The 24,839-nt window shown below is 31.1% G+C and overlaps 2 protein-coding genes across 3 annotated transcripts; both read right to left on the reverse strand.

The window, feature by feature from the left end:
* Positions 1-254: 254 nt before the first annotated feature.
* CSN4 (COP9 signalosome subunit 4) lies at positions 255-8,795 on the reverse strand. Of its 2 annotated transcripts, XM_089074124.1 has the most exons (9): positions 8,665-8,795; positions 4,256-4,384; positions 4,111-4,190; positions 3,331-3,449; positions 3,010-3,146; positions 2,767-2,881; positions 2,434-2,623; positions 1,981-2,358; positions 255-868 (listed from the first exon to the last, which is right to left on the reverse strand). In XM_089074124.1, exons 2-9 carry the CDS (start codon positions 4,336-4,338, stop codon positions 735-737), a joined length of 1,236 nt encoding a protein of 411 aa, XP_088930250.1. In that variant the 5' UTR covers positions 4,339-4,384; positions 8,665-8,795; the 3' UTR covers positions 255-734. The 2 variants fall into 2 exon arrangements, with proteins under 2 accessions (XP_088930250.1, XP_011640641.1); XM_011642339.3 differs by lacking the exon at positions 8,665-8,795 and having other exon boundaries at positions 4,256-4,428.
* Positions 8,796-9,163: 368 nt separating this feature from the next.
* LOC105429392 (uncharacterized) lies at positions 9,164-9,811 on the reverse strand. Its single transcript, XM_089074129.1, has one exon. The coding sequence runs from the start codon at positions 9,809-9,811 to the stop codon at positions 9,413-9,415; it is 399 nt and encodes a 132-aa protein (XP_088930255.1). The 3' UTR covers positions 9,164-9,412.
* Positions 9,812-24,839: the final 15,028 nt, after the last annotated feature.

A 24,839-nucleotide genomic window follows, 5' to 3' on the forward strand; every position in this document is an offset into this window, starting at 1 on the left:
ATTCTACATTTCGTTTTTAGTTGAAAAACACTGTCAGTTTGGCTAAATCATGTTTGCCTCAAACATTTTCCATATTTACAGAATTGTTGTGCCCAATACATGTAAATGATTATGGTCATATTTTTAAGATATGAGTATTGCATACATGTATGATTCCATCGCTTTATATAGAAAATGATTATTTGTGAAATAAAAACGACTTTCAACCTGAACGATCCTTACAGAATATTTATGGATTCAATAAAAAATATACATGAAGTACGAATGTGATTTATTTACAAGAAGAACTTACATTGTTTTTTTTCCTCGTCTATGTTTATCTAAATTGACTGCAAATAATCCTTTTACCTTTTCTTCTTCTTTTTTTTTCTTTTTTTAAAGCAAATTTTTTAATTCACTTGCATATGCAAAATGATATCAATTTTCAGTTAAACTTTTTAATAAGCATTACGAAATTACAGAACATTTAAGAATATACACGCGAATGTACAGTGTATTTTAAATGTACAATACTGGCTACTGTCAATTTTAGAAACAATGTGAATACATTTCTAGAACTTGAATGATTGATTTCATGTAGAAAGTAATGAATTACGTGCATTGAATGACATTTGTATCTCGACAATGAGCTATAATATAAATATTTATTATTTTGGCTGATTGTGTTATCGTGTACATTTCTCAAACGATTCCCGTATTTCTTAGTGACATTTTTCCATGTTAAATAAAATCTATTAATGCACCATCTGATCTTCCATTGCTTTTGCTATCCATTCCGGTTCTGTTTGAGCTATCTTCTCGATTATTTGATTTACCTGGTAACATAACGATTGTATTTGCTTATCCCAGGTTGGTAAAGTTTCACGTGCTGTAAGATGAAACGATATGTCATTTCTTAATTATATGTGAAAGAGCAATAACATTCATTCCTCACAACAACGATAAAATTCGTTTAGTAGTTTTCCAAAAAATGTTAGAATATTTGGGTTGAGTTAGAATATTTGGATTATTAAAATTTTATATTTTTATATATTTATATATATTTTTATAATATTATTTATAATATATCTGATTATAGAAGAATAAAAATCAAATCATATAATTTCATAAATTCATATAAAATCATATGATTTTCATTCAAATATCGAATTCTCCTCTACTATAAAAATAAATTTTAAAGGTGCCTTTTCATGCTGACGCTCGACGCTCATTTTTGGGTACTTTCCATTTAGTGAGACGTTTGCGGTAAGGGATAGTTTAATTACGTTGTTAACGATCAATTCGCAGCCGATTCGCCCCCCCTCCCCTCCCTCCTCCCTCCCCTCCCTCCTCCCTCTCTACAGCATACCACAATTATTTCCCCCTCCTCGATGCTAATGACGCCGAAGAAATGCCTCGTATGCGAGACAAGTCGACACAAGTATCATTTTGTCCTTGTTAATCATTGAAAGCCAAGAAAGATAAAACGATACTTGTGTCACTAAATGGAAAGCACCCTTTAGCGTCAAACTAGATCATGTGATCAAAATTAATACAAAATTAATACAAAATATGAAATCTGAATGATAATTTTTGATCACGTGATCTAGTTTGATGCTAAAAATGAACATCGAGCGTCAGATGAAAAGGCATCTTTAGAGATAAAATCTCATAAGTGGGAATAAGAAATAAGAAATTAATAAATATGAAGAATGAGGAACGGAAAATTACTTTCGATTAATAAAAATGTCTTGGGTGTATTCTTTGAGTATATATCAAAGCATTATTTCTCGTATGTCGAAATTTAATTTTATATTCCTAATTTCATTTATTTAATTCTTTACTTCTTATTCTTCCCATTGTTCGAGCTCTTAAAAACAACTTTTGATTTTTATAATATTGATACAAAATTCTCTTTTGAATGAAGAAATTTGAAAGCCCAATTGTATCGTATTGTAACAAATGAGTGATATTAATATTCAAGGATTTGAGGAAACTTACTTTCAAAATGTACTATGGAATCGATTTGATCTATATATCCATTCATTCTGCCCTCAGTAATCATTTGGCTAGCAATCTTCTCCGCTTTAGTAGGTGGAATATCCAACAATGCGCCTAATTCTTCAAACGATATATTGTTGTATAATTTACTAGCGGATAATAAATTATGCTCGATTACGGCACGGTCGAGTATAGTGGAGCCTAAGCCATCGATAGTGCATGCTTTCTGATGAGGTTGCAATAATGCTTCAAACTCCTGCAATTCGGAACGCCGAATAATACGGTCCAAATACATCTTCTCAAGAATGGAATAAGCAGGGAGTTGCTGGCAGCGTTCGTCTTTGAATAACGTGGCCAACATTCGACTTCTTTGTTGTCCTAACGTAATAATGAGAAGATAATGTAAACAATAGTTCAAAAGGAATGTGTGCAATCTTGAGATCAATCACTTGCCTGCAGAAGCCAATACTGTGCAAATTAATGCGTTTCTAAGAGCAGTCATGCGTTCGTCTTCGTGAATAATGGATCTATATGATAACTCATTGTACCTTTGAGCTGCCTCTATAAACTTTCTTCTATAATCTAATACTCTTGCATAACATACTTTGTAATAGATTTGTAATTGTTCGTTTTTAGATTCGGCCTGTGAAATAATGAAAAAAAATAAAATTAAATAACTGAAACATAAGTCAATTTATGTAAGAGGAGAAGGGGAAGAAAGATATATATATATATATATATATATATATATATATATATAGAGAGAGAGAGAGAGAGAGATATTACCTGTAAAAGTGATGCTCGATTGATAAATGCCTCAGCCTGTACTGGATCATCGTCTTCCAAGTATAATCTAGCAATTTTAAGATAAGTTTCAAGCTTGTAGTCAATAGTGTACTGCCTAAAATAATGAATTGCATTAATATAATGTATATAAACAAAGGTAAGATTTAATGGTGTGTATGTATGTGCGCGCGCGCGCGTGTGTACATGTGTGCATCGTGTGTGTATATATAGATATAATGTTACTTTTGTCCTGTTTCTAGTGGTATGCCAACTAAAACATTTGCAGCTTCTCGCCAGTTATGATTACGTTCATAAATATCAGCTAAATGTTGTCTTATACTAGCGACCTGTTCTTCAAAGGAGATTACACGTGGTTGAACCTGAACGAATATTGTATATATAAATATCTATATTATTATATGTATATATAAATATCTATATTATTATATGTATATATAAATATCTATATTATTATATGTATATATAAATATCTATATTATTTTAATTAAAATATGCTAGCTGAATTATATTTATTTTTGCTTAGCGACCGAATAAAAAGTTTACCTTGTCTAGAGTATAATGTGAAACAGCCTTTGATATTTCATCGGGTAAAAACAGTAAACGGCTGCTCACATCAGTCAATACTTGTCTCGAGATTACCAGACTCACATTTTCATTCACAACTATAATAAAAATTTATCTAGAAATATTATTTTTTTAAATGCAATACGTGTATTAATAAAATTATTTATTATATAAAGACTAGATTATAATCAATAACTTTATTGTCTGTTTTTACTATATCAAAAGACTTTTACATTCATATCTCATTGTAAAAATCTTTTAATTTCGATTTTGTTTTTTTTTTCTCTTTCTACTTTCTAGTATTAAAATTAGGGTTATGATTCGAAGATGAAAATTTTCTATCGATGAAAATTTTACTCAATATATGTTACGTGTATTGTATATTTGAAGTAAAATTTTCTTCGAAAAAGACGTTTCAAAATGTAACCTAGAAAAAAAAGATTTAATTAAAATTGATCTCGCATTGTTGACTACATCGTTATCATGTAACCATTTTAACATCACTTATGTTATGTTTATCTCAAAGATATATAGAGACGAACAATGTTGCGTCTCGATTATAAATATATTTTGCAATATATTTAGTGTTCTATTTCTGACGCATTTAGAGAATTGCAATTCTCTTGTAACCTATTCGCAGCATATTAAATTGCACGAATCGCGCGCAAGTTTTTCCGAAGAACGGGAAGTCCCTTTTGGACGCTCGTTACATCTACGAATTCGAAAGATATCCGTGTCAACGGATAAAAAATAACGTACTTGCTTCGATGAACGTCTTCAGGGCATCGACTAGTTCCTCGCCGGAAGATAACAATATCATGTCCAGAGTCGAACGGTATCTAAACAGAGAACGATTCGCATATACACAATTGGATCGAAACTCAATTATACTCGAAACACATACTTTTCGGCCTGATCTTTGTGGGAACCGCCGGAATGCGCCAGATTACTGAGTTGTTGACGTACGGAAGCTACCGTCACCACCATCTTCTCTCGCGATGATTTCACCTGCCACTGTTGCTACTGCTAATTTCTATATAGAAAAAAGACGAGAGAGCGAATAAATTCACGTTTCAAGAACACGTCTATTAGCGCCTCCATGTGTACGGAACTACGTAGCCATACCCCATGAGTCTTCCCGATAGATAACGCGTTTGACGCATGCACAGTAAAATAAACGATAAAATAGATTAAAATGGAAATTGAAATTTTCAGAAGTACACATTCGTCATGTTGAAATTAATCTATTTCAATGCCCAGTGCCTTTGTATCCGTTTATATGTATAATAATATTTTCACACACACATACGGAAAACTTTTTTTGTATTTAATTGGATTAAATTGGATTGAATTTGAATTATATTAGATTGAAAAACTGCATTTTTTATCCAGAATTTTGAATTGAGCATGCTTTTTTAAATAAAAATTTACTTTGTTTTTATTTCAATTAAGATCTAAGAGTTTTTTTACATAAAAATTTTTTTATTTAAATTAAATTTTTTTCATTTTGTACTATTACCTCTTTACTCTAATAATACTCGTCTATTCTGAGAACGTTCCACGGGATATCATATAAGTATATTCGAGAAATTCTTCAAACATTCGAAATACGTACTGCGATATACTGGAATATACTTAGATCGAGAGATACGGTCGTGGCTCATCGTCAAGTGTAAGCGTCAGCGCTTCATGAGCGCGAAACCGGCCACGTCTCTTTACGCGAGCCTGCGAGTTGCTGAGTATCAAGATTATCGGATCTCAATAAGCTGAATCGATCAAGTTCTGAATAAACGCAATCGATAGCTTGGGTTTAAATTATATAATAAAAGTGTTTTTAATTTTTTTCTACGCGTCCTGTGAGCGGAGATATTACAATTCAAAGTCCGATTCTATAGAAATTTACTTTTAAGAAATGTCGTCATTATTATTATCATCGTCGCCGTTCGTATGGGTTACGATTGCAATTTTCGCTACTATAAGGCGCTAGCAGTCAATCTTTCGGAGTGATGTACGCGTACGAGAGCGAGCGAGACAGCGAAAGAGCGAGTGAGATGGTGAAAGAGCGATACGAGAGCGTGCGAGATAGCGAAAGAGCGAGTGAGATGGTGAAAGAGCGATACGAGAGCGAGCGAATGGATATTTATATATTATTTTTACAAAAAAGTTTAAATAAACATAAAAGTTTAAATAAAAATATATAATAAGCAGCATAATATGAAAATATAGATGATTTTGTACATATAAATTTAAATAAAATAAAAAGTTCTCGGGTGGAAAAATATGAATCTGGAATTTTATTTTTATTTTTTTAAGAAGATATAATTTGGATCAGTAATTGAAAAACTTTTTTTCCATTAAAAAGTAACACTTTTATATAATATAACTATAACTTGGCGCCACTTTTTAATATCAAATCTTTTATACAAATAATACATATTATTACAGGTGAGTATTATATATTATTTGAACATCAGTAAGATAACGTAATTTTGTAAGATAATATTTGGATCTTTGATGCAAAGTTATGTGCTTGAGTTTTCACAAACACAATGCACGTACACTTGGCGACTTTTTTTACTTTTTTATAAAAAGTTACTACCGCTCACTAACCTAATCCCTTTTATGTCTGGAGAATATCCTGAAGTATGGCATAGGATGAAAATGATTTAAAAACAGTATATTATGTAGGGCACGCACAAGGGTGTCAAATTCCAGACAGCCAAATAGATCGTGAAAATCTGTAATATACTTCTTACGGAAAATAACGAAAAAGAATGAAAAAAAAATGAGAGAAAGTAATTAAATATTTTTTATCTTGTCATTGTATGTTTTTAAAACAGTCATCCATCCTACTTGGGATCCTGCTCGGTGCTGCTTAACTTCTATAATGGGATGAAACCTGAAGTGAAATGATGATATAAGTGAACACGGAATTTTGACATAAAATATGATAGATCCGATTAATGAATGTTACTATCCCTAATAGCACATGATATCATTCGAATATTCTACACTCGTACTGAAAGTACTGTGGTCATACATACTATTGCCTAATATATCAGAGAACATTCATATGACATCTTGATGGTATATCATTTCTCGTCTCTTCTTAAGCTCATCTTCAGAATATACCGAATATATCCTAGTAACACATGATATCATACGGATATTCTGTATTTATATTGAATACTGTGATCATATCGAATATATTAAGATTATTCGTATAAAATCTATGTATCCCAAGTAGCAAGATGATGTCATTATGACGATGATTTAAGGTCATTTTTTGTATACTAAAAAACGATGTAAAATAAACGTAACATTTGTCACGAAATATTATCATAAATATATTGTTATTTAATCGTCATTTTTAAGTTATTTTTAATGAATAACTAATGAAGTAATAAGTAATAAAGAAATAATAAAGTAGTAACATTATTAATTACTATCTTTTTTAATTAACTATAATATATAAATAAGAAAAATATTTCCCATATAATACAATTATATATAAATTTATAAACAAATAAACAAAATATATTCTACAATTTATAAACAATTTCATAATAAAAATAATTCTCATTAAATATAATATAGGTTCACGGATCTATATATGTAATTAAATTATATAACAAGAATTACATGCGTAACTGAGATTTTAAAATTAAGACTATTTATATGACAATATAGTAACATTCATTAACCGGATCTATCATATTTTGTGTCAAAATTCCGTGCTTACTTATATCATCATTTCAGTTGCAGGTTTCATCCCATTATAAAAGTTAAGCAGGATCGAGCAGGGTCCCAAGTAGGGGATGGGTGATTGTTTTAAAAACATGCACTGGTACAAAATAAAAAATGTTTCATTACTTTCTCTAATTTTTTTTTCATTTTTTTCACTTATTTTCCATAAGAGATGTATATTATAGATATGAGATGTATATTATATCATGTATATTATAGATTTTCACGATCTATGGCTGTCTGAGATACCCTTATGCTCTACATAATATACTGTTTTTTAAATCATTTTCATCCTATGGCCATACTGCGGGATATTCTCCAGTACATACTAGGGATTAGGTTAGTGAGCGATAGTAATGATCTAAGTACATTCCACAGTATATCGCAGTACGTATTTCAAATGTTCAGAGAATATCTCGAATATACTTGTATGATATCGCGTGAAACGTTCTCAGAATAGAGTGCTATTAGGGATATTGTGATATAAATAGTCTTAATTTTAAAATCTCGATTACATATGTAATTCTTGTGAATAATTTAATTTCATATATAGATGCTTGAACCTATATGTTTAATAAGAATAATTTTTATTATGAAAATTGTTTATAAATTGAATATATTTTGTTTATTTGTTTATGAATTTGTCAATAATTATATTAAATATGGGAAATATTGTTCTTATTTATACATTACAGTTAATTAAAAGAGATAATAATTAACAATGTTATTTCATTATTTTTATTCTTTAAAAATGACGATTAAATGACGATATATTTATAACGATAATATTTCGTGACAAATGTTACATTTATTTTGCATTATTATTTAGTACACTGACGTCGAATGACGAAAAATAATCTTAAATCATCATCATAATGATGTCATCTTGCTACTTGGGATACGACAAATGATATTCTACACAGATTTTATACGAATAATCTTAGTATCTTCACGGTATGATCACGGTATGATCACAGTACATTCAGTATAAAGAATACATTCAGTATATAGAATATTTGTATGAGATCATGTACTGATAGGATATATTCGGTATATTCTGAAGATGAGCTTAAGAATATACGAGAAATGATATATCATCAAGATGTCATATGAATGTTCTCTGGTATATTAGGCAACAATATGTATGATCACAATACTTTTAGTACGAGTGTAGAATATTCGAATATCATGTGCTATTAGGATGTGCAAATAGGATGGGTGACCGTTTTAAAAACATGCAATGATACAAGATAAAAAATGTGTTATTACTTTCTCTCATTTTTTTTCATATATTATAGATTTTCACGATATATGGATGATAACCCTTATGTATATCTTATATGATATATTGTTTTTAAATCATTTTTATCCTATGCGGAATATTTTCCAGTACATACTAGGAATTAGGTTAGTGAGCGGTAGTAACGATCTAAGAACATTTCATAGTATATCGCAGTACGTATTTTAAATATTCGGAGAATATCTCAAATATACTTGTATAATATCCCATAGAACAGAGTAGAGTGCTATTAGGGCGATAGAAAGGCGTACGTATCATTTCCGTACTTCTAAGTATAACCTGAGAATACGCGTGTGATGAAAAAGCGTATGTAGCGCTGCGTGAAGAGCCTGAGAATATATGCGCGGGAAAGAAAACCGAATAATACTGTCAGTGATGTTCTAGCGTGGATCTCAGTACGTTACAGATAATCACAAATATAAGCAGTACGAAAATGATTCGCAGTATGTCGCGTGCTGTTAGAATAACAATCTAAGTATATTCCATAGTATATCGTAGTACGTATTTCGATTGTTCGGAGAATATTTCGAATATACTTGTATGATATTCCGTGAAACATTCTCAGAATAGACGAATGCTATTAAGAAATAAAACTATAACTATAACATTTTTTATATCAAATCTTTTATATAAATGAAATATATATTATGGTTGAGTTTTAGATATACTATTTGAATTTAATAAGATTGTGATATAACACTTATGTTTAAATAGGATCTTATCATACTTGATACCCTTTTTTACTTTTTGTAAAAAAATAAATAATTATGTTGCTGTAACATTTTATTTAGATGTCAGCAAATGTACAATAAATAAATATATAACAACAGGTCAGTTTGGACAATATTTTATATCACTCTTGATTATACGAGAGTTTGACGAAGGTATAAGAACATGTCGTCATCAGTGCGTTAATATAAATAATAAAAATAATATTGAAATAAAAGTAAAATTGTTTGAATACGGTAAAAGAGTATTATCTCAAAGCTTCATCTAGAAATTACAAAGGGACATTTATTCCGTATTCTTACACGTCTTATGTTCCAGGCATACATCATAACAACACTTTTGCCATTCCTCGCATTCGTGATCATCGTTGCAAGGGTCAGGTGGTTTGTACCATTCGTAAATTCTAGGACAATAAGCCCTCAAGGGTGGACAATGCTTTTTCGGTTTCCATTTTATCATGAGTTCGTACCAAGGTCGTTCGACACGTGGCTCGATGGTAATGCCAAGCCACAACCAAGGAAAAAAGAACGAATGCCAGTCGTATCGCGACGAGGAGTCGCTTTTTCCGCTCGGACAACAGTAATAGCGATGATCGTTCATTCTGCACCAGTATTTACAAGATTTTACGGAGGCTTTCTTCAGAACGATAAATAACAATAGAAGACACAGCAAGTTTCCACGCATGTCGAATGTATTCTGGAAGTGTAGTAAAAAAATATCTTAGTGATTAATTATTTTATGTCGAAAAAAAATTATTGGATTATTTGGGGTAAAATAAAATAAGATATTAAAGTAATTAAAATAATACAAAAATATAAAATTGTGGAAAAATGCTATAATATTTAAAAGAAAAAAAAATTTGTAAAATTAAACATATTAATATAAAATATTTTATTTAGACACATGATAAGGTTTTGAAAACAATGATTTGAATTATTATTATTTTTTTTCTTATTATATTTTATTTTGTTGAAGACAATATTCCCTTTACGCTATCTTGGGATATTAAAAATGTTTATAAATTTTACAGTACGATCGATACTTACTTGTAGCTGGATGGTCTATGATTCAATGAGCAATAGCTTTTCGCTCAGCGTATCTTATATAAGGAAGAGTTTCCTACTTGGGTGAAACGAGTTGTAAATAAATCTTGTGGTAGTTAAATATATTCATCATCGTCGAAGAGTAAAATATGATTTGTTTGTGCTCGATTTCACGAGTGTTTCTGTTATTTGGAAAATTGTTGAGAATTGTCAGAAACGGAGAATGTCATATTTATTTAGGTTGTGTAAAATTGTCAGAGTTGAATATATAAAACAAATATAGGATGGAGTTCCGAAAACGACATACCTCCGATTTCGATGAAAGTTTGTGGAAAGTTACCTTTGAATCAAAATGAAAGCCCCTGAAAGGATTTTTGACAACTAGCATGGGAAAACTATTTTTTATAGTGAAATAGTAAAAATGTTAAATAAAACTTTACAATAATGAAGACAAGTGTTATGATTTTGACCTTGACATATGTTATCAAGGTCAAAATCCTGAATAATTCTTAAGAAATTTTAGTCGTCGCTCGTTATTTATTAAAGTTATTAATAAAACTTCGAAATATATAAGGATAAATATACCGATGAGGAATCAGGAAGGTCATCATCCTGAATAACATTCAAAAGATTTTAGCCGTCGCTCGCTCTTTATTAAAAAGTTATTAACAAAAAAGTATTAAAAATATAATAACTTATATGAGTACTGAAGGTATAATTTGCTAATATCCCTAATAGCACGCATCCCACTGCGAATCATCTCATTTTCGTACTGTTTGTGATTATCTGTACTGAGATCCACGCTAGAACATCACTGACAGTATCATTCGGTTTTCTTTCGCGCGCGTATATTCTCAAGATTTACACAGCAGTACATACGCTTTTTCATCGCATGCATATATTCTCAGATTATACTCAGAGGTAATGATACGTATGCCTTTCTATTGCGCGCGTATATTCTATAGACGTAATATTTGTCGCGAAATATTATCATCATAAATATATCGTCATTTAATCGTAATTTTTAATGAATAAATGATGAAATAATATTATTAATTACTATCTTTCTTAATTAACTATATAAATAGATAATATATAAATAAAAAATATTTCCCATATTTAATACAATTATTGACAAATTCATAAACAAATAAACAAAATATATTCAACAATTTATATACAATTTTCATAATAAAAATGATTCTTATTAATGATTCTTAGAACACAATATAGGTTTATGCATCTATGTAATATGTAATTAAATTATCCACAAGAATTACATATGCAATCGAGATTTTAAAATTGAAATTGTTTATACAACAATATAGTAACATTCATTAACCAGATCTATCATATTTTATGCCAAAATTCTGTATTCACTTATATTATCATTTCAGTAGCAGGTTTCATCCAAGTATAAAAGTGAAGCAACATCGAGCCAGGCTCCCAAGTTGGATGGGTAGTCGTTAGAAACATGCGATGATACCAAGATAAAAGATGTTTCATCATTTTCTCTTATCTTTTTTCATTTTTTTCACTTATTTTCCATAAAAAGTGTCACGTATATTATAGATTTTCTAGTACTAGCAATCAATATCAGAACACAACCATAATTTACTGAAAATTTCCCGTTTTCATCTTTTTCTAATACTGTCATCATTCGTTGCAAATATTCGCGGCGAAATTCCATGGAAGGTGTTACCTCGGACATAGAAATGTACTTAGAACGTACTTAGTCAATCGCAGTACGTATGAAAAATTCTGAGATGATCGCAATATACGCACTGCGATCTTCTCAGAACATACTTAGAATGTACGTATACTGCTAGGGTATGTATAAAGAAATTGTAAATCCATATGAAACCTTGCTTCACGTTGAAAAGTGTATTCGTGGAGACAGTATGTCCGCTCTTTTTTCCTACAAGGAGGCTCCACTACTAAAAGATATAACCCAAACTCGTATCACAATGACAGATAAATATCATTGTATATTACATCATTGTAATATTGAACTATTACTATCTCTAATAGTACTCATCTATTTTGAGAATGTTCTACAGGATATCACACAAGTATATTCGAGATATTCTCCGAACATCCGAAATACGTACTGCGATATACTGTGGAATATACTTAGAATATTATTACCGCTCACTAATCTAATCCCTAGTATGTACTGGAGAATATCTCGCAGGCCATAGGATGAAAACGGTTTAAAAATAGTATATAATAGTATATCATATAGGGCATGCATAAAGGTATATGGCTAGACAGCTATATACGAGGGTAGTTTGAAAAGTTTTGAGTCTTAACATGAAGATGACGTTACTCGTCAAAACCATTCTAGTACAATAGTATATGAAAGATTTTTGTGAAAATTTCAGCCATTTTGGACGCTCAATTGTTGTTTGACAGTCGTTTGTGTCAGTCGATGTCAACGTTTTTGTAAAAATGGAAAAAATTGAATATCGTGCCGTGATTAAATTCTTACATTTGAAAGGCAATACGTCTGCGCAAATTAAAATCGAGTTGGACGCTGTTTACGGGGACTCTCACTTCGGCGGTCACCATGGCCAAAATTCACGAACTGCACTTCGAATATTCACCAGATCTGGCCCCCAGCGACTTTTTCCTGTTTCCTAAGCTTAAAGTTTCGCTTGGAGGACAGAGATTTTCATCGAACGAGGAGGTCATCGCATACGTAAACTATTTTGCGGAGCAAGACGTCAATTATTATTTGGAGGGGTTAAAGAGGTTAGAGTATCGATGGGAAAAGCGTATCAACTTAAAAGGAAATTATGTTGAAAAATAAAACTATATTTGACCGAAAAAATACTTGTTTCTATGTTAGGCTCAAAATTTTTCAGACTACCCTCGTAGATCGTGAAAATCTATAATATTCGTGACACATCTTACGGAAAATAAGTGAAAATAATAAAAAAAAAAAATAAAAAAAGTAATGAAACATTTTTTATCTTATATCATTGCATGTTTTTAAAATGATCATCCATCCTACTTGAGATCTTACTCGATGCTGCTTAACTTCTATAATGGGATGAAACCTGCAACTGAAATGATGATAAGTGAACACGGAATTTTAACATAAAATATGATAAATCTGATTAATAAATGTTACTATATTGTCATATAAATAGTCTTAATTTTAAAATCTCAATTGCATATGTAATTCTTGTGGATAATTTAATTACATATATATATGCGTAAACCTATATTGTGTTTAATGAGAATCATTTTTATTATGAAAATTGTATATAAATTGTTGAATATATTTTATTTATTTGTTTATGAATTTGTCAATAATTGTATTAAATATGGGAAATATTTTTCTTATTTATATATTAATTAAGAAAGATAGTAATTAAGGCTCGGTTCTCTCGCTACACGACATGGGTTGTGTAACGTCAGAGACGAGAAATGACATGTAAAAAGTGTCTTACTTCTTATATTTTTATCTTGTACTTTTCCCTTAAAAACATGATATTTTCATATTCTTAAAACTTGTAAAAAATACCAGAAAGTAAGATATCTGCCCAATAAATCATGTAAAAGTGTAAAATAATTCTTGAAATAATGGTCACTGCTCAGCTATCAGAAACAACTAGATCTAATGATCTGGTAATTTTTGATAGCTAAGCACCCAGACAGCCATATAGATCATGACGATGTTTATAAGATGTTTATAAGATATCGCAAAAGTATATCCGCGAATATAATAATATTCGCATAATATTCGAGATATGATTCGTATATGATATATCGAGTATATACTAATAATTTATTATGTCCGCGTTACTTTACCCCTTAGATTTTCACTGGTAATTTATGGAGATATACTGAATATATCTATATTCTGTAATTAGCTTGTCTGAATAAGTATATCCTCAATATATCCCAGGTAGCAAAATGTCGACAAAAATTACAGTTACGTTCCGATATTGACTGTTAGTACTGAAAATCTATAATATACGTGACACTCCTTACGGAAAATAAGTGGAAAAAAATAAAAAAATAAAAAAAAATGAGAGAAAGTGATGAAACTTCTTTTATCTTGTATCATCGCATGTTTTTGAAACGGCCACCCATGCTACTTGGGATCCTGTTCGATGTTGCTTAATTTCTATGCTGAAATGAAACATGCTATTGAAATAATAATATAAGTAAATGTAGAATTTTGACATAAAATATGATAGATCTGGTTAATGAATGTTACTTATTGTTGTATAGTCTCAATTTTAAAATCTCTGCGTATGTAATTCGTATGTATGTAATGCGTATGTAGATAATTTAATTACGTATATAGAGCTGTGAACCTATATTATGTTTAATAAGAATCATTTTTCTTGAAAATTGTTTATAAATTGTTGTATATATTTTGTTTACTTATTTATGAATTTGTTAATAATTGTTATTGGAAAATATTTTTCTTATTTATATATCATAGTTAATTAAAAAAGATAGTAATTAATGTTATTTCATTATTTTCATTATTAATTAAAATTACTTAAAAATGATGATGTATTTATGACGATAATACTTCGTGACAAATGTTACGTTTATTTTACGTCGTTTTTTAGTATACTGACGTCGAATGATGAAAAATGAGCTTAAATCATCATCATAATGACATCATCTTGCTACTTGAGATATCTCCACCAGTATATTCCAAGATGTCTTCAGTATATTTGCATTATATCTGTATATTTGAGATATTTTGAGTAAATTCAGTATTACCTTAGTAATTCAATATATATAGCAAAGTTTATTTGCTATAGTGAGTATATCCTGAAAATATACAACAAATGATATTCTACACAGATTTTATAATCTTATAATAATCTTATAATCTTAGTATAATCGGAATAATCTTAATATATTCGGTATAATCACAGTACGTTCAGTATAAATACAGAATATTCGTATGATATCATGTACTGGGCTTGTACTCAAACAAAATGCCAGCAGTATGCCAGTATTATGCCAGCAGATCCAATCATGACTTTGCAGCAGATTTTAAGCTACAGTTTTCCAATTAGCTTAGTTTTTTGCGGCACACCTTTTCATCAGAGAATAATAACAAAAATGTGATAAAAACCGACCATTGCTTGCTAGCTCATTGTGGCAGCAGATATGTAACCTGTCCTAATGGCACATGATATCATTCGATTATTCTACACTCGTACTGAAAGTACTGTGGTCATACATACTATTGCTTAATATACCAGAGAACATTCATATGACATCTTGATGATATATCATTTCTCGTATATTCTTAAGCTCATCTTCAGAAGAAGAATACCGAATATACTTAACATGATATCATAGGAATATTCTGTATATATATTGACCCTAACGGAACAAGTAGCATCTGAGAATCTTCGGAGAATATCATGATAGTATATTGCTAATATTCTCAAAAAATTCGACATACGTACTACGATATACAAAGTATATACTCAGTAATTATCTGTAATCGCTCTACAGCGATTCAGTAATAAATACTGAAAATATCCTACAGTATATACCCAAGATATCTACAAAATATTATTAACATATTCTGTTTGTACGAGTATATCTCGCTCACGCTTGTATATATACCCAGACAGCACAGAATGTTCAAAAAGAATTAATTTTTATATCACTAATTCTGAATTCATTTTCAGATGCAAGGAATTCTTTAGGATTAGGTTAAATTATGATCAGGGGAGGGGCTCGTGATGAAGCCCCTCCTTATATGATCGTTCAGGCTATAGAGGAGGTTTAGTGGATAGGCGAGGCTGAGTGGCTTTTCGTTCGATGTGCCATCCACTCGAATCCCACACTTCCCAACTGTCGTCCGTTGGAGATTTTTCGAAGATTCCTCCTTTATAAACAAAAAAAAAAGTTAAATTATAATACACACATTGTGTATATTATACTATATATATAAACATATTTTATGTAATATTTAAAACATTTCGCCTTAAATGTTATATTTGTATATATGTTAAAAATCATATTTGTATATAATGTAATCTTAAAAGTAATCTAAATAGTATTAATAAAGAGATCAACTTCTTTGTTCAAAGGACGAAAGAGAAAAAACAATATAAAATGACTGTCATCCTGTTCAAAAACAAGTTTAAAATTATGAAATATAAACAAAATGAGATATCTTTGCACGTAATTAAACATCGCTTAATGTGTTATTTGTATATTTGAACTAAATTCGATGACATGTCTCGCTGTCAGGAAATCTATCCTTTTTTAAATCATACCATTAAGTCTTTATTATTTCTTAATAAAATAGAACAAGTATCTGTATGGTGCACTTTTTATATTGATAATTCAGTATATGCTTTATTGGTGTATAATGATGGACAGAATAGTTGCAACAATTTTTTATTGAAATTCGTAAAACTCATATTTTGATGGAATTTGAATATAAAGTTAATGAGTAATATTTGAAGATGTTTAATATAAAAAAGAAATAAGAAGTTAGATTCAAATATGATATTAAAATTTCAATCAATGAATATTTAATCAATAATAGACTCTTCGCCTCAATATTGTACTTATTATATTTGCTATATGTCTTTAGTGATTAAAAATAACTTGTAAATATTTTATAAGAAATTTTATAAGAAAATTTTATGAAAACTATTTAACTCAGACAAAGCTGAAAATCGAGATATAAGATGTCTTAAAAATGAAATATATTTGTTTTTATAAAACTGTACCACTTACAACTTACTGTACCAATTACAATTTCAGATTACCTTTATTGTAAAAATTATATATGAAAATTATATATGAATTATATATGAAGTCACATAAAAAGCATATAAAAATCATATGAAATGCGAATATAAAGCGAGGGGTCTATAATATATTCAAATTCCATCAAAATATGAGTTTTACAAATTCCAATAAAAAATTGTTGCAACTATTCTGTCCATCATTATACACCGATAAAGTATATACTGAATATAAAAAGTGCACCATACAGATACTTGTTCTATTTTATTAAGAAATAATAAAGACTTAATGAAAAAAATGTTACTCTTTTCAAGCGTAATCCAAGTTACATTCAAATGTAACAAATGAAGAAATTGCAGCCAATGAAAACATGACTTGCCCATGCAAAAGAACGCATGGGAAAAAAAGCAAAAATTATTTGTTACAATATATCTTTTTTTTTTAATTTTTAACTCTCGTCGGCATGATTTAAAAAAGGATAGATTTCCTGACAGCGGGACATGTCATCGAATTTAGTTCAAATTCAATGTTGAAAACTTTTAGGATATTTTAACTCTTAACCTTTGTATAACAATATAAAAATTAAAATATTTTGAAAATTCTTGAAAATATTGAATGCTTTATCTTAGCTTTTATATTTGCCTTTGAATGTCTTATATGGTTTTTGTTGTAACGGAGCGCATCCCTCCGCTCCGTTCCTTCTCGGATTTTCCCCCGACCAACCATCTGTCCGGGACCGCCGACCATCAGGCGGAGTGCGGCAGTGGCCGCAAAAGGCGTTTACACCTATTTTTTAATAGTATTAATACTTTGCGAACTCCGAAGCGTCGGAGTATAGCGAGGGAATACCGCGAAAACACGATTGTTTTCGTGGCATTCTCCTCGTACCGCACCACACGCCACGCCAGCAAGCGCTAGCGCGCCCCGTACCGCACCACGCACCGTACCAGCGAGCGCTAATGCGTCACGCCGACACCGCGCCACGTCTAAAAGCGCCATAACCGTCCCCGCACCGCGCTGTTATCTCACCATTGAACTCCTTTTCCTACTCCTAGATCCCCCGCTTCGAATCCTTATCTTTCTTAAAAAAACCAATTAAAACAATCCTTTTTCTCCGCTCCTGTGAAGAGGGATACTACCCCCGAGGTCGACTAATCTGATCGATCCGACCAAAAAATACCGAGGTCGATCTCGGGTATAAAAAGGCATCGCTTTCCACAGAAGATCATCCTATTCCGCGCTCGCCTTCTGAGAACACGTCTCACGGAAAGCAAGTATCCGAACCCGGTAGAAAGCTTGAAATATATTAAGGATCTCCCCAATGCGCCAAGTTCACTTGGTCTGGCCGAAACCATCTCCGAAATCTTTCACGGCAAGCCGAGAGTTGCTGGGGCAATTCCCCCCAGCGCATCGAATCCACTCGATTTGACTCCGCCGCCCCCGAATTCCGCTGCCGAGTGTCGGGGTGCCCCTCGATACATCCAACCAAGCACCGGGGTACATCCGGTCGGCCGAACACATTCAGCAGAATCACACCTTCCGCCAGAGCTGGGGCTCTCCCCGAGTATACTCTGGCCGAGTATACTCGGCAGGGAACGGGTACTCTTGTACACCCGATCTGAGTGGTCAGAAAACCTCGCCGCGAAAACTTCCACCCTCGCGAACGAAGACGCGAACGAAGTACGCATGCGGTCACCGACGCGCGTACGGAATTTAAAGCGCCGCGTTTAAAGGTCCGCGAATACAAAGGTCGTGCGATACCGCCACATGCCTCGTGCGCCCCGCATCACCGTACTACGCAGTGACAGTAGTATCGCGCCGACCGCCGGAGCGATATCACATAAAAATTTATAAATATACGCCGATTGCCGTCTCGCCCACTCACGGCCAATTCACGTTCTTTCGGCTATTTGTGCATTTCCACCCGGCACTACTTATTGTTATTTCCTCGTTGATTCTAATAAATTGTTATAAATTGTATTATATAATAATTTCACCTACGAGCTAACTATAATTTAATACCACTATTCTGTCCTCGCTTCCCCGCCTAAACCGACTGACCGCTATCCGCGCGGGAACGCGAGCCCGTTTTATTGTAAGCAAGATAATCTCAAATTTTATGCATGCGATACAATTTTAAAATAATTAAATGTATTTAAAAAATAATATATATTTGTATAATTATTTTCAATAATTTTATGTAATATTGAAAAGAATAGAACATTAAATAAAATGGAAAAATGATTATCTTAGATTATCTAAACGATTACGACTTCGATCACAAGAGAACTGACTAAGAACTGAAATGATATATGTAGGTGGCAGTTATGTATCTGCCTATGATTCTATCTCTCTAATTTCTATATTCGAAGTATGTTCGAAGTATGATAATACAAGTTAAAGGCGCATTCGGGATATACCCACCAAAATATTACACAAATATTCTGAGTATATTACATATAATCAGAGTACATGCAACATAAGCAGCAAAGTTTATTTGTTATTTCCTGAGTATACCTGAAAATATAATGAAAATATATTATGCAGAGATATTATATGAATTTTCTACGTATATTATCGATGATCATCGTATATTCCTAAATCTAAATCATGGATCTATGACCCGGAAACAGCTCAACAGTCAAGCGAGTATCGTGCTAAAGATGAACCAAAGCTGTAAAAACCACGTCATAGCTGATCAGAAATTAAAGTCATGTTAACTGTTTTCTTCGATTACCCTGGTATTCTTCACAAAGAGTGGTCAAACAGTTAATAAAGAATATTATTTAAGCGTTATGTCGTTTGCGTGAGTCTATTCGAAAAAAGCATCCAGATTTGTGACAAAACAATTCATGGTTTTTGCATCACGATAACGCATCATCGCACGCCGCAATAATTATTCGTAAATTTTTTGCTAAAAATCAAACAAATACTGTTCCACAAGTACCATATTCACCAGATATGGCACCATGTGATTTTTTTCCTATCCCTCGATTAAAGAAACCACTTCGTGAACGCCGTTTTGAGTCCATAGAAGCCATTAAAGAGAATTTGCTGGCCGCTTTGAAGGAAATAGCGGGAAGTCAAATATAAAAACTGTTTCGAAGACTGGAAAAAATGTTGGAATAAATGTATTGCAGTGGGAGGGGATTACTTTGAAAGAGACAAAATAAATTTGGACGAATAAATAAATACTTTGTGTTTTATTTAAAAAATCACTTTACTTTTTGATTATAATAGTATATCATATACCAGACAGCAAAGAGTGTTCAAAAAGAATTAATTTTTGTATCACTAATTCTGAATTCATTTTCAGACGCAAGGAATTCTTTGCATCTGAAAATGAATTCAACATTGGTGACATAAAAATGTGAATTCTTTTTGAATGGTGAATTCTTTTTGAATTCTCTGTACGGTCTGAATACGTACATATATACATAGATAAATACATAGGTAAATTAAGTTAAGTTATAATATATAGGGTTAAATTATAATTGTACTTTTTATATTCCGGAAATATGTTTTTATTTGTATTTTTATATTAAAAAATATGTCAAATGTATTATACACATTGTGTATGTACATTATGCTGTATATACACTGAGAAAAAAATGCTGTTGAATCAACAGCATAATCTAATTGGAAATAATTTTGTTAATTCAATGACATTATTAATGAAACAGTATATCATACTCTTGTTTTAATAATCAAGATCTTCGTTTCATTAATAATGTTATTGAATTAACAAAATTATTTCCAATTAAACTTATTTCCAATTAGACTGCTGTTGATTCAACAGAATCTTTTTCTCAGTGTATAAACATATTTTATGTAATATATAAAACATTTCACCGTAAATATCATGTCTGTATATAATGTAATCTTAAAAGTAATCTAAATAATATTAATAAAGAGATCGACTCCTTTGTTCAAAGGACGAAAGAGAAAAAACAATATAAAATGACTGTCATCCTTTTCAAAAACAAGTTTAAAATTATGAAATGTAAACAAAATGAGATATCTTTACATGTAACAAATTAAACATCGCTTAATGTGTTATTTGTACATTTGATTCGATGGCATGTCTCGCAAGAAATCTATCCTCTTTTAAATCATGCTGACAAAAGTTAAAAATTAAAAAAAAGTAAAGAAATATTATAACCAATAACATTTATCTCTGATCACGCATAACAAAAAAAAAATAGATTGATAGATAAGATAAAATAGATTGATAGATAAACAAAATAAAGACAAAATGTAATGAGCATCTTCTATTTCTTGGAATTTTCTAGAATCTTCTGTTTCTTTTTGTTTTTTTTTCCCATGCATTCTTTTGCATGGGCAAGTCATGTTTTCATTGGGACTGCAGTTTCCTCATTTGTTACATTTGAATGTAACTTGGATTACACCTGAAAAGAGTAACATTTTTTTCATTAAATCTTTATTATTTCTTAATAAAATAAAAAAATGTTTGTATGCACTTTTTATATTGATAATTTAGTATACCAGATGTATGCATAAGTTTTTTAGTAAAAAAAGACACGTAATTTTCAAGGGAAATTAATTTTTTTTTATTCAAAATATTGGCCATCGGCTTCTACACATTTCGCCCATTTTTCAGGTAATTTATGAATACCATGCCAAAAAAACTGCTTGTCTTTTGCGGCAAACCATTCGTCGAGCCATTTTCCAACTTCCTCGAAATTGCTGAAGTGCTGCTCTGCGAGCGCGTGCCCCATTGATGCGAAGAGGTGATAGTCAGATGGCGCTAGGTCTGGGAAGTACGGCGGGTGCGGAAGGATGTCCCATCCAAGCGATTTCAAGGTGTCTTTCACTGGTTTTGCTGTGTGAGACGGCGCATTGTCGTGTAACAAAATCACTTTGCTATGTCTTCTGGCCCATTCCGGTCGTCTTTCGATTAATGCGTGGTTTAAATTAATCATTTGTTGGCGATAGCATTGTGTATTAACGATTTCGCCGGGCTTCAAGAGTTCATAATACACAATACCGCTCTGGTCCCACCAAACACAGAGCATGGTCTTCTTGCCGAAGCGATTTGGTCTTGGTGTTGATGGACCGGCTTCGCCAGGTGAAAGCCACGATTTTTTCCGCTTCGGGTTTTCAAAATAAATCCATTTTTCGTCACCCGTCACAATTCGATACAAAAATGATTTCCTTTCGTGGCGTTGAAGCAGCATTTCACAAGTGACTTTGCGATTTTCCATTTGACGTTCATTCAAATCGTGTGGGACCCATTTACCGAGTTTATTGATCTTTCCCATTGCTCGTAAACGTCTGCTGATTGTTTCTTGTGATACATGTAATGCTTCTGCTAATTGCCGTTGAGTTTGAGTTGGGTCATCATCCAATAACTCCTGCAATTGCTCGTCTTCGCATTTTTGTGGTCTATCAGAACGCTCACTGTCTTTCACATTAAAATCACCACTTTTAAATTGTCGAAACCATGTCTCACATGTTGTAATCGATGGAGCGTGTTCACCATATGTTTCTACCAGCAAACGATGACTTTCAACAGCCTTTTTCTTTTGATTAAATAAAAAAAGCAATGCGTGCCGCAAATGTTCTTTTTCAGGCACAAAACTCGACATGATCACTGAACGATAAAACAAAGACGCTAGTTTTTGGCGGACTCAACTTGTGTGTGTTTGTAGTTTTAAATGTCAGACGAACAAAATGATGTATGTGTCAAATTAATACGCTGCGTACTTTTCGCTGGCAACATCTCTTAGTTAAACCGGAAAAAACTTATGCATACACCTGGTATGTTTTATTGTATAACAGACAGAATAGTTGCAATTTTTTATTGAAATTCATGAAATTCATATTTTAATAGAATTTGAATAAAAAGTTAATGAGTAGTATTTGAAGATGTTTAATATAAAAAAGAAATAAGAAGTTAGATAAACAATTCAAATATAATATTAAAAATTTATGAATACTCAATCAATAATCATAGACTCCTCGCTTCGATACTGTACTTATTATATTTGCTATACGTCTTTAGTGATTAAAAATGACTTGTAAATATTTTATAAGAAATTATGAAAATTATTTAACTCAAACAACACAAAGCTGAAAATCGAGATATAAGGTGTCTTAAAGATGTCGAAATATATTTGTTATAAACTGTAATCACTTACAAATTTGAGATTACCTTTATTGTAAAAATTATATATGAAAGTCACATAAAAAGCATATAAAAATTACATGAAATGCGAATATAAAGCATTCAATGAAAAATTTCAATTGAAAACTTTTAGGATATTTTAACTCTTAATCCCTAATAGCACTCGTCTATTTTGACAAGGGAAATATCGAAAATACCCCCCCCCGATTTTAATGAGCTTCGAATATGTTAAAATATGGACAAAAATGAGACACATATTTTTTTTATCTGAGTTCTCGAACGTTAAGGGGGTGAAACCATTGTTTGAAAAAAATCGATTTTTCTTCCTGAATAAACATCGTTCAAACCATTAAAGATATCAAAAAAAGTTTTAAACAAAAGTTTTACGGCTGCTAGTGTACTTTATAACGACATATTCGACATTTATAACGACATTTTTTTTTAAAAATGTTATACTTTTGAGCCCCCCTCTCACTCCCTGCCCTTAATTTTTAAAAATTTTTAAATTTTTATATGAATATGAATTCAAGAGTATTTTATGCTGAATACAATGGTACATAATAACATTATTTTCCCAAAATCGCATTTTTAGGAAATGAGCGAAAAATACCTCTATATACGCGCTCCATACGTATTCATCTCATACCGTGTTGACTGCGCGGGACAACGTTAAAGGTGAATATAAGTTTGTTTTTTATTTCTGAACTTCTTGAACTAGTGCAAGAAGTGTACACTAAAGCGTTTTCTATTCCTGAAATGACGTTATCGATATTGTTCGTTATTCCAGTGCAATAGAACTTAGTGCATGAGTTCACTGAACTGGCTGCACTGGGTCAGTGCAAGCAGTGCAGGGCAAATGAAATTCAATCAGTAGCGGTAATTTTGAATACCATAAGATATTAATCAATAAGTATGAAAGTAGAGAACTTTCTTAGAGTATAAATTCAATATTTGATTGATATTGTTTATATATTTTAATACATAGTACTTGAGATATACAAGTTAAAATTATCAGCAGTTACTTTAGAAAACAGTATTTATTAAATATTAAATTTGTAGAAAATTTGTAGATTAGAAAATCGGATGCTAATACATAATAATATTATATATAAATATTACATATTAATAATATTATATATAAATATTACATATTTGTTTTTAAATTTATACTTACTGTATTCCATGATCATTATTTTCTAGTCTTTGTAATACCTGCAGGTTGAAAAACATAATTCGAAACGTTTAACAATAGACAAGAGACAAACAATAATAGCAAATAGATTCTCCTTGGAAACTATATTTATTTGTAAGAATTAAGATATTTGTTATTTAAAAATAATCTCGAAGGAGAAAAGTATAGGGAAGAGAGCTAATACCGGACGGAATAATGGACGGGAGATTCGACCGACGGATACCGACATGTAGAAGTGTCATTATATATCAAAGTGTCATTTATTTGATAAATCGGACTTTCGCACATTATTCCGTCTGGCATTCCATAGAAATGGCAAACGATAATGTAGAAATAGCATTTATCAAAAAAGACAATGCAGGAAACATTCTGATAAATGAAAATGGATACGTTACATGTATCTTTGAAGGTATTAAGATTGCCCATCTAAATTTAGTATTTATATATTATTTAATGAAGAATTCAAAATTATTTAGTATTATGAATATCAGTCTTTGTAGATTTAAATTTGTGTATCAACATCTGTGTAAACAAAATACATAAACAATATATAAACAATATATAAAATATATA

The sequence above is a fragment of the Pogonomyrmex barbatus genome, unplaced genomic scaffold (assembly GCF_055798465.1).
Source record: "Pogonomyrmex barbatus isolate J1 unplaced genomic scaffold, ASM5579846v1 scaffold16, whole genome shotgun sequence".
NCBI classification, from domain to species: Eukaryota; Metazoa; Arthropoda; class Insecta; order Hymenoptera; family Formicidae; genus Pogonomyrmex; species Pogonomyrmex barbatus.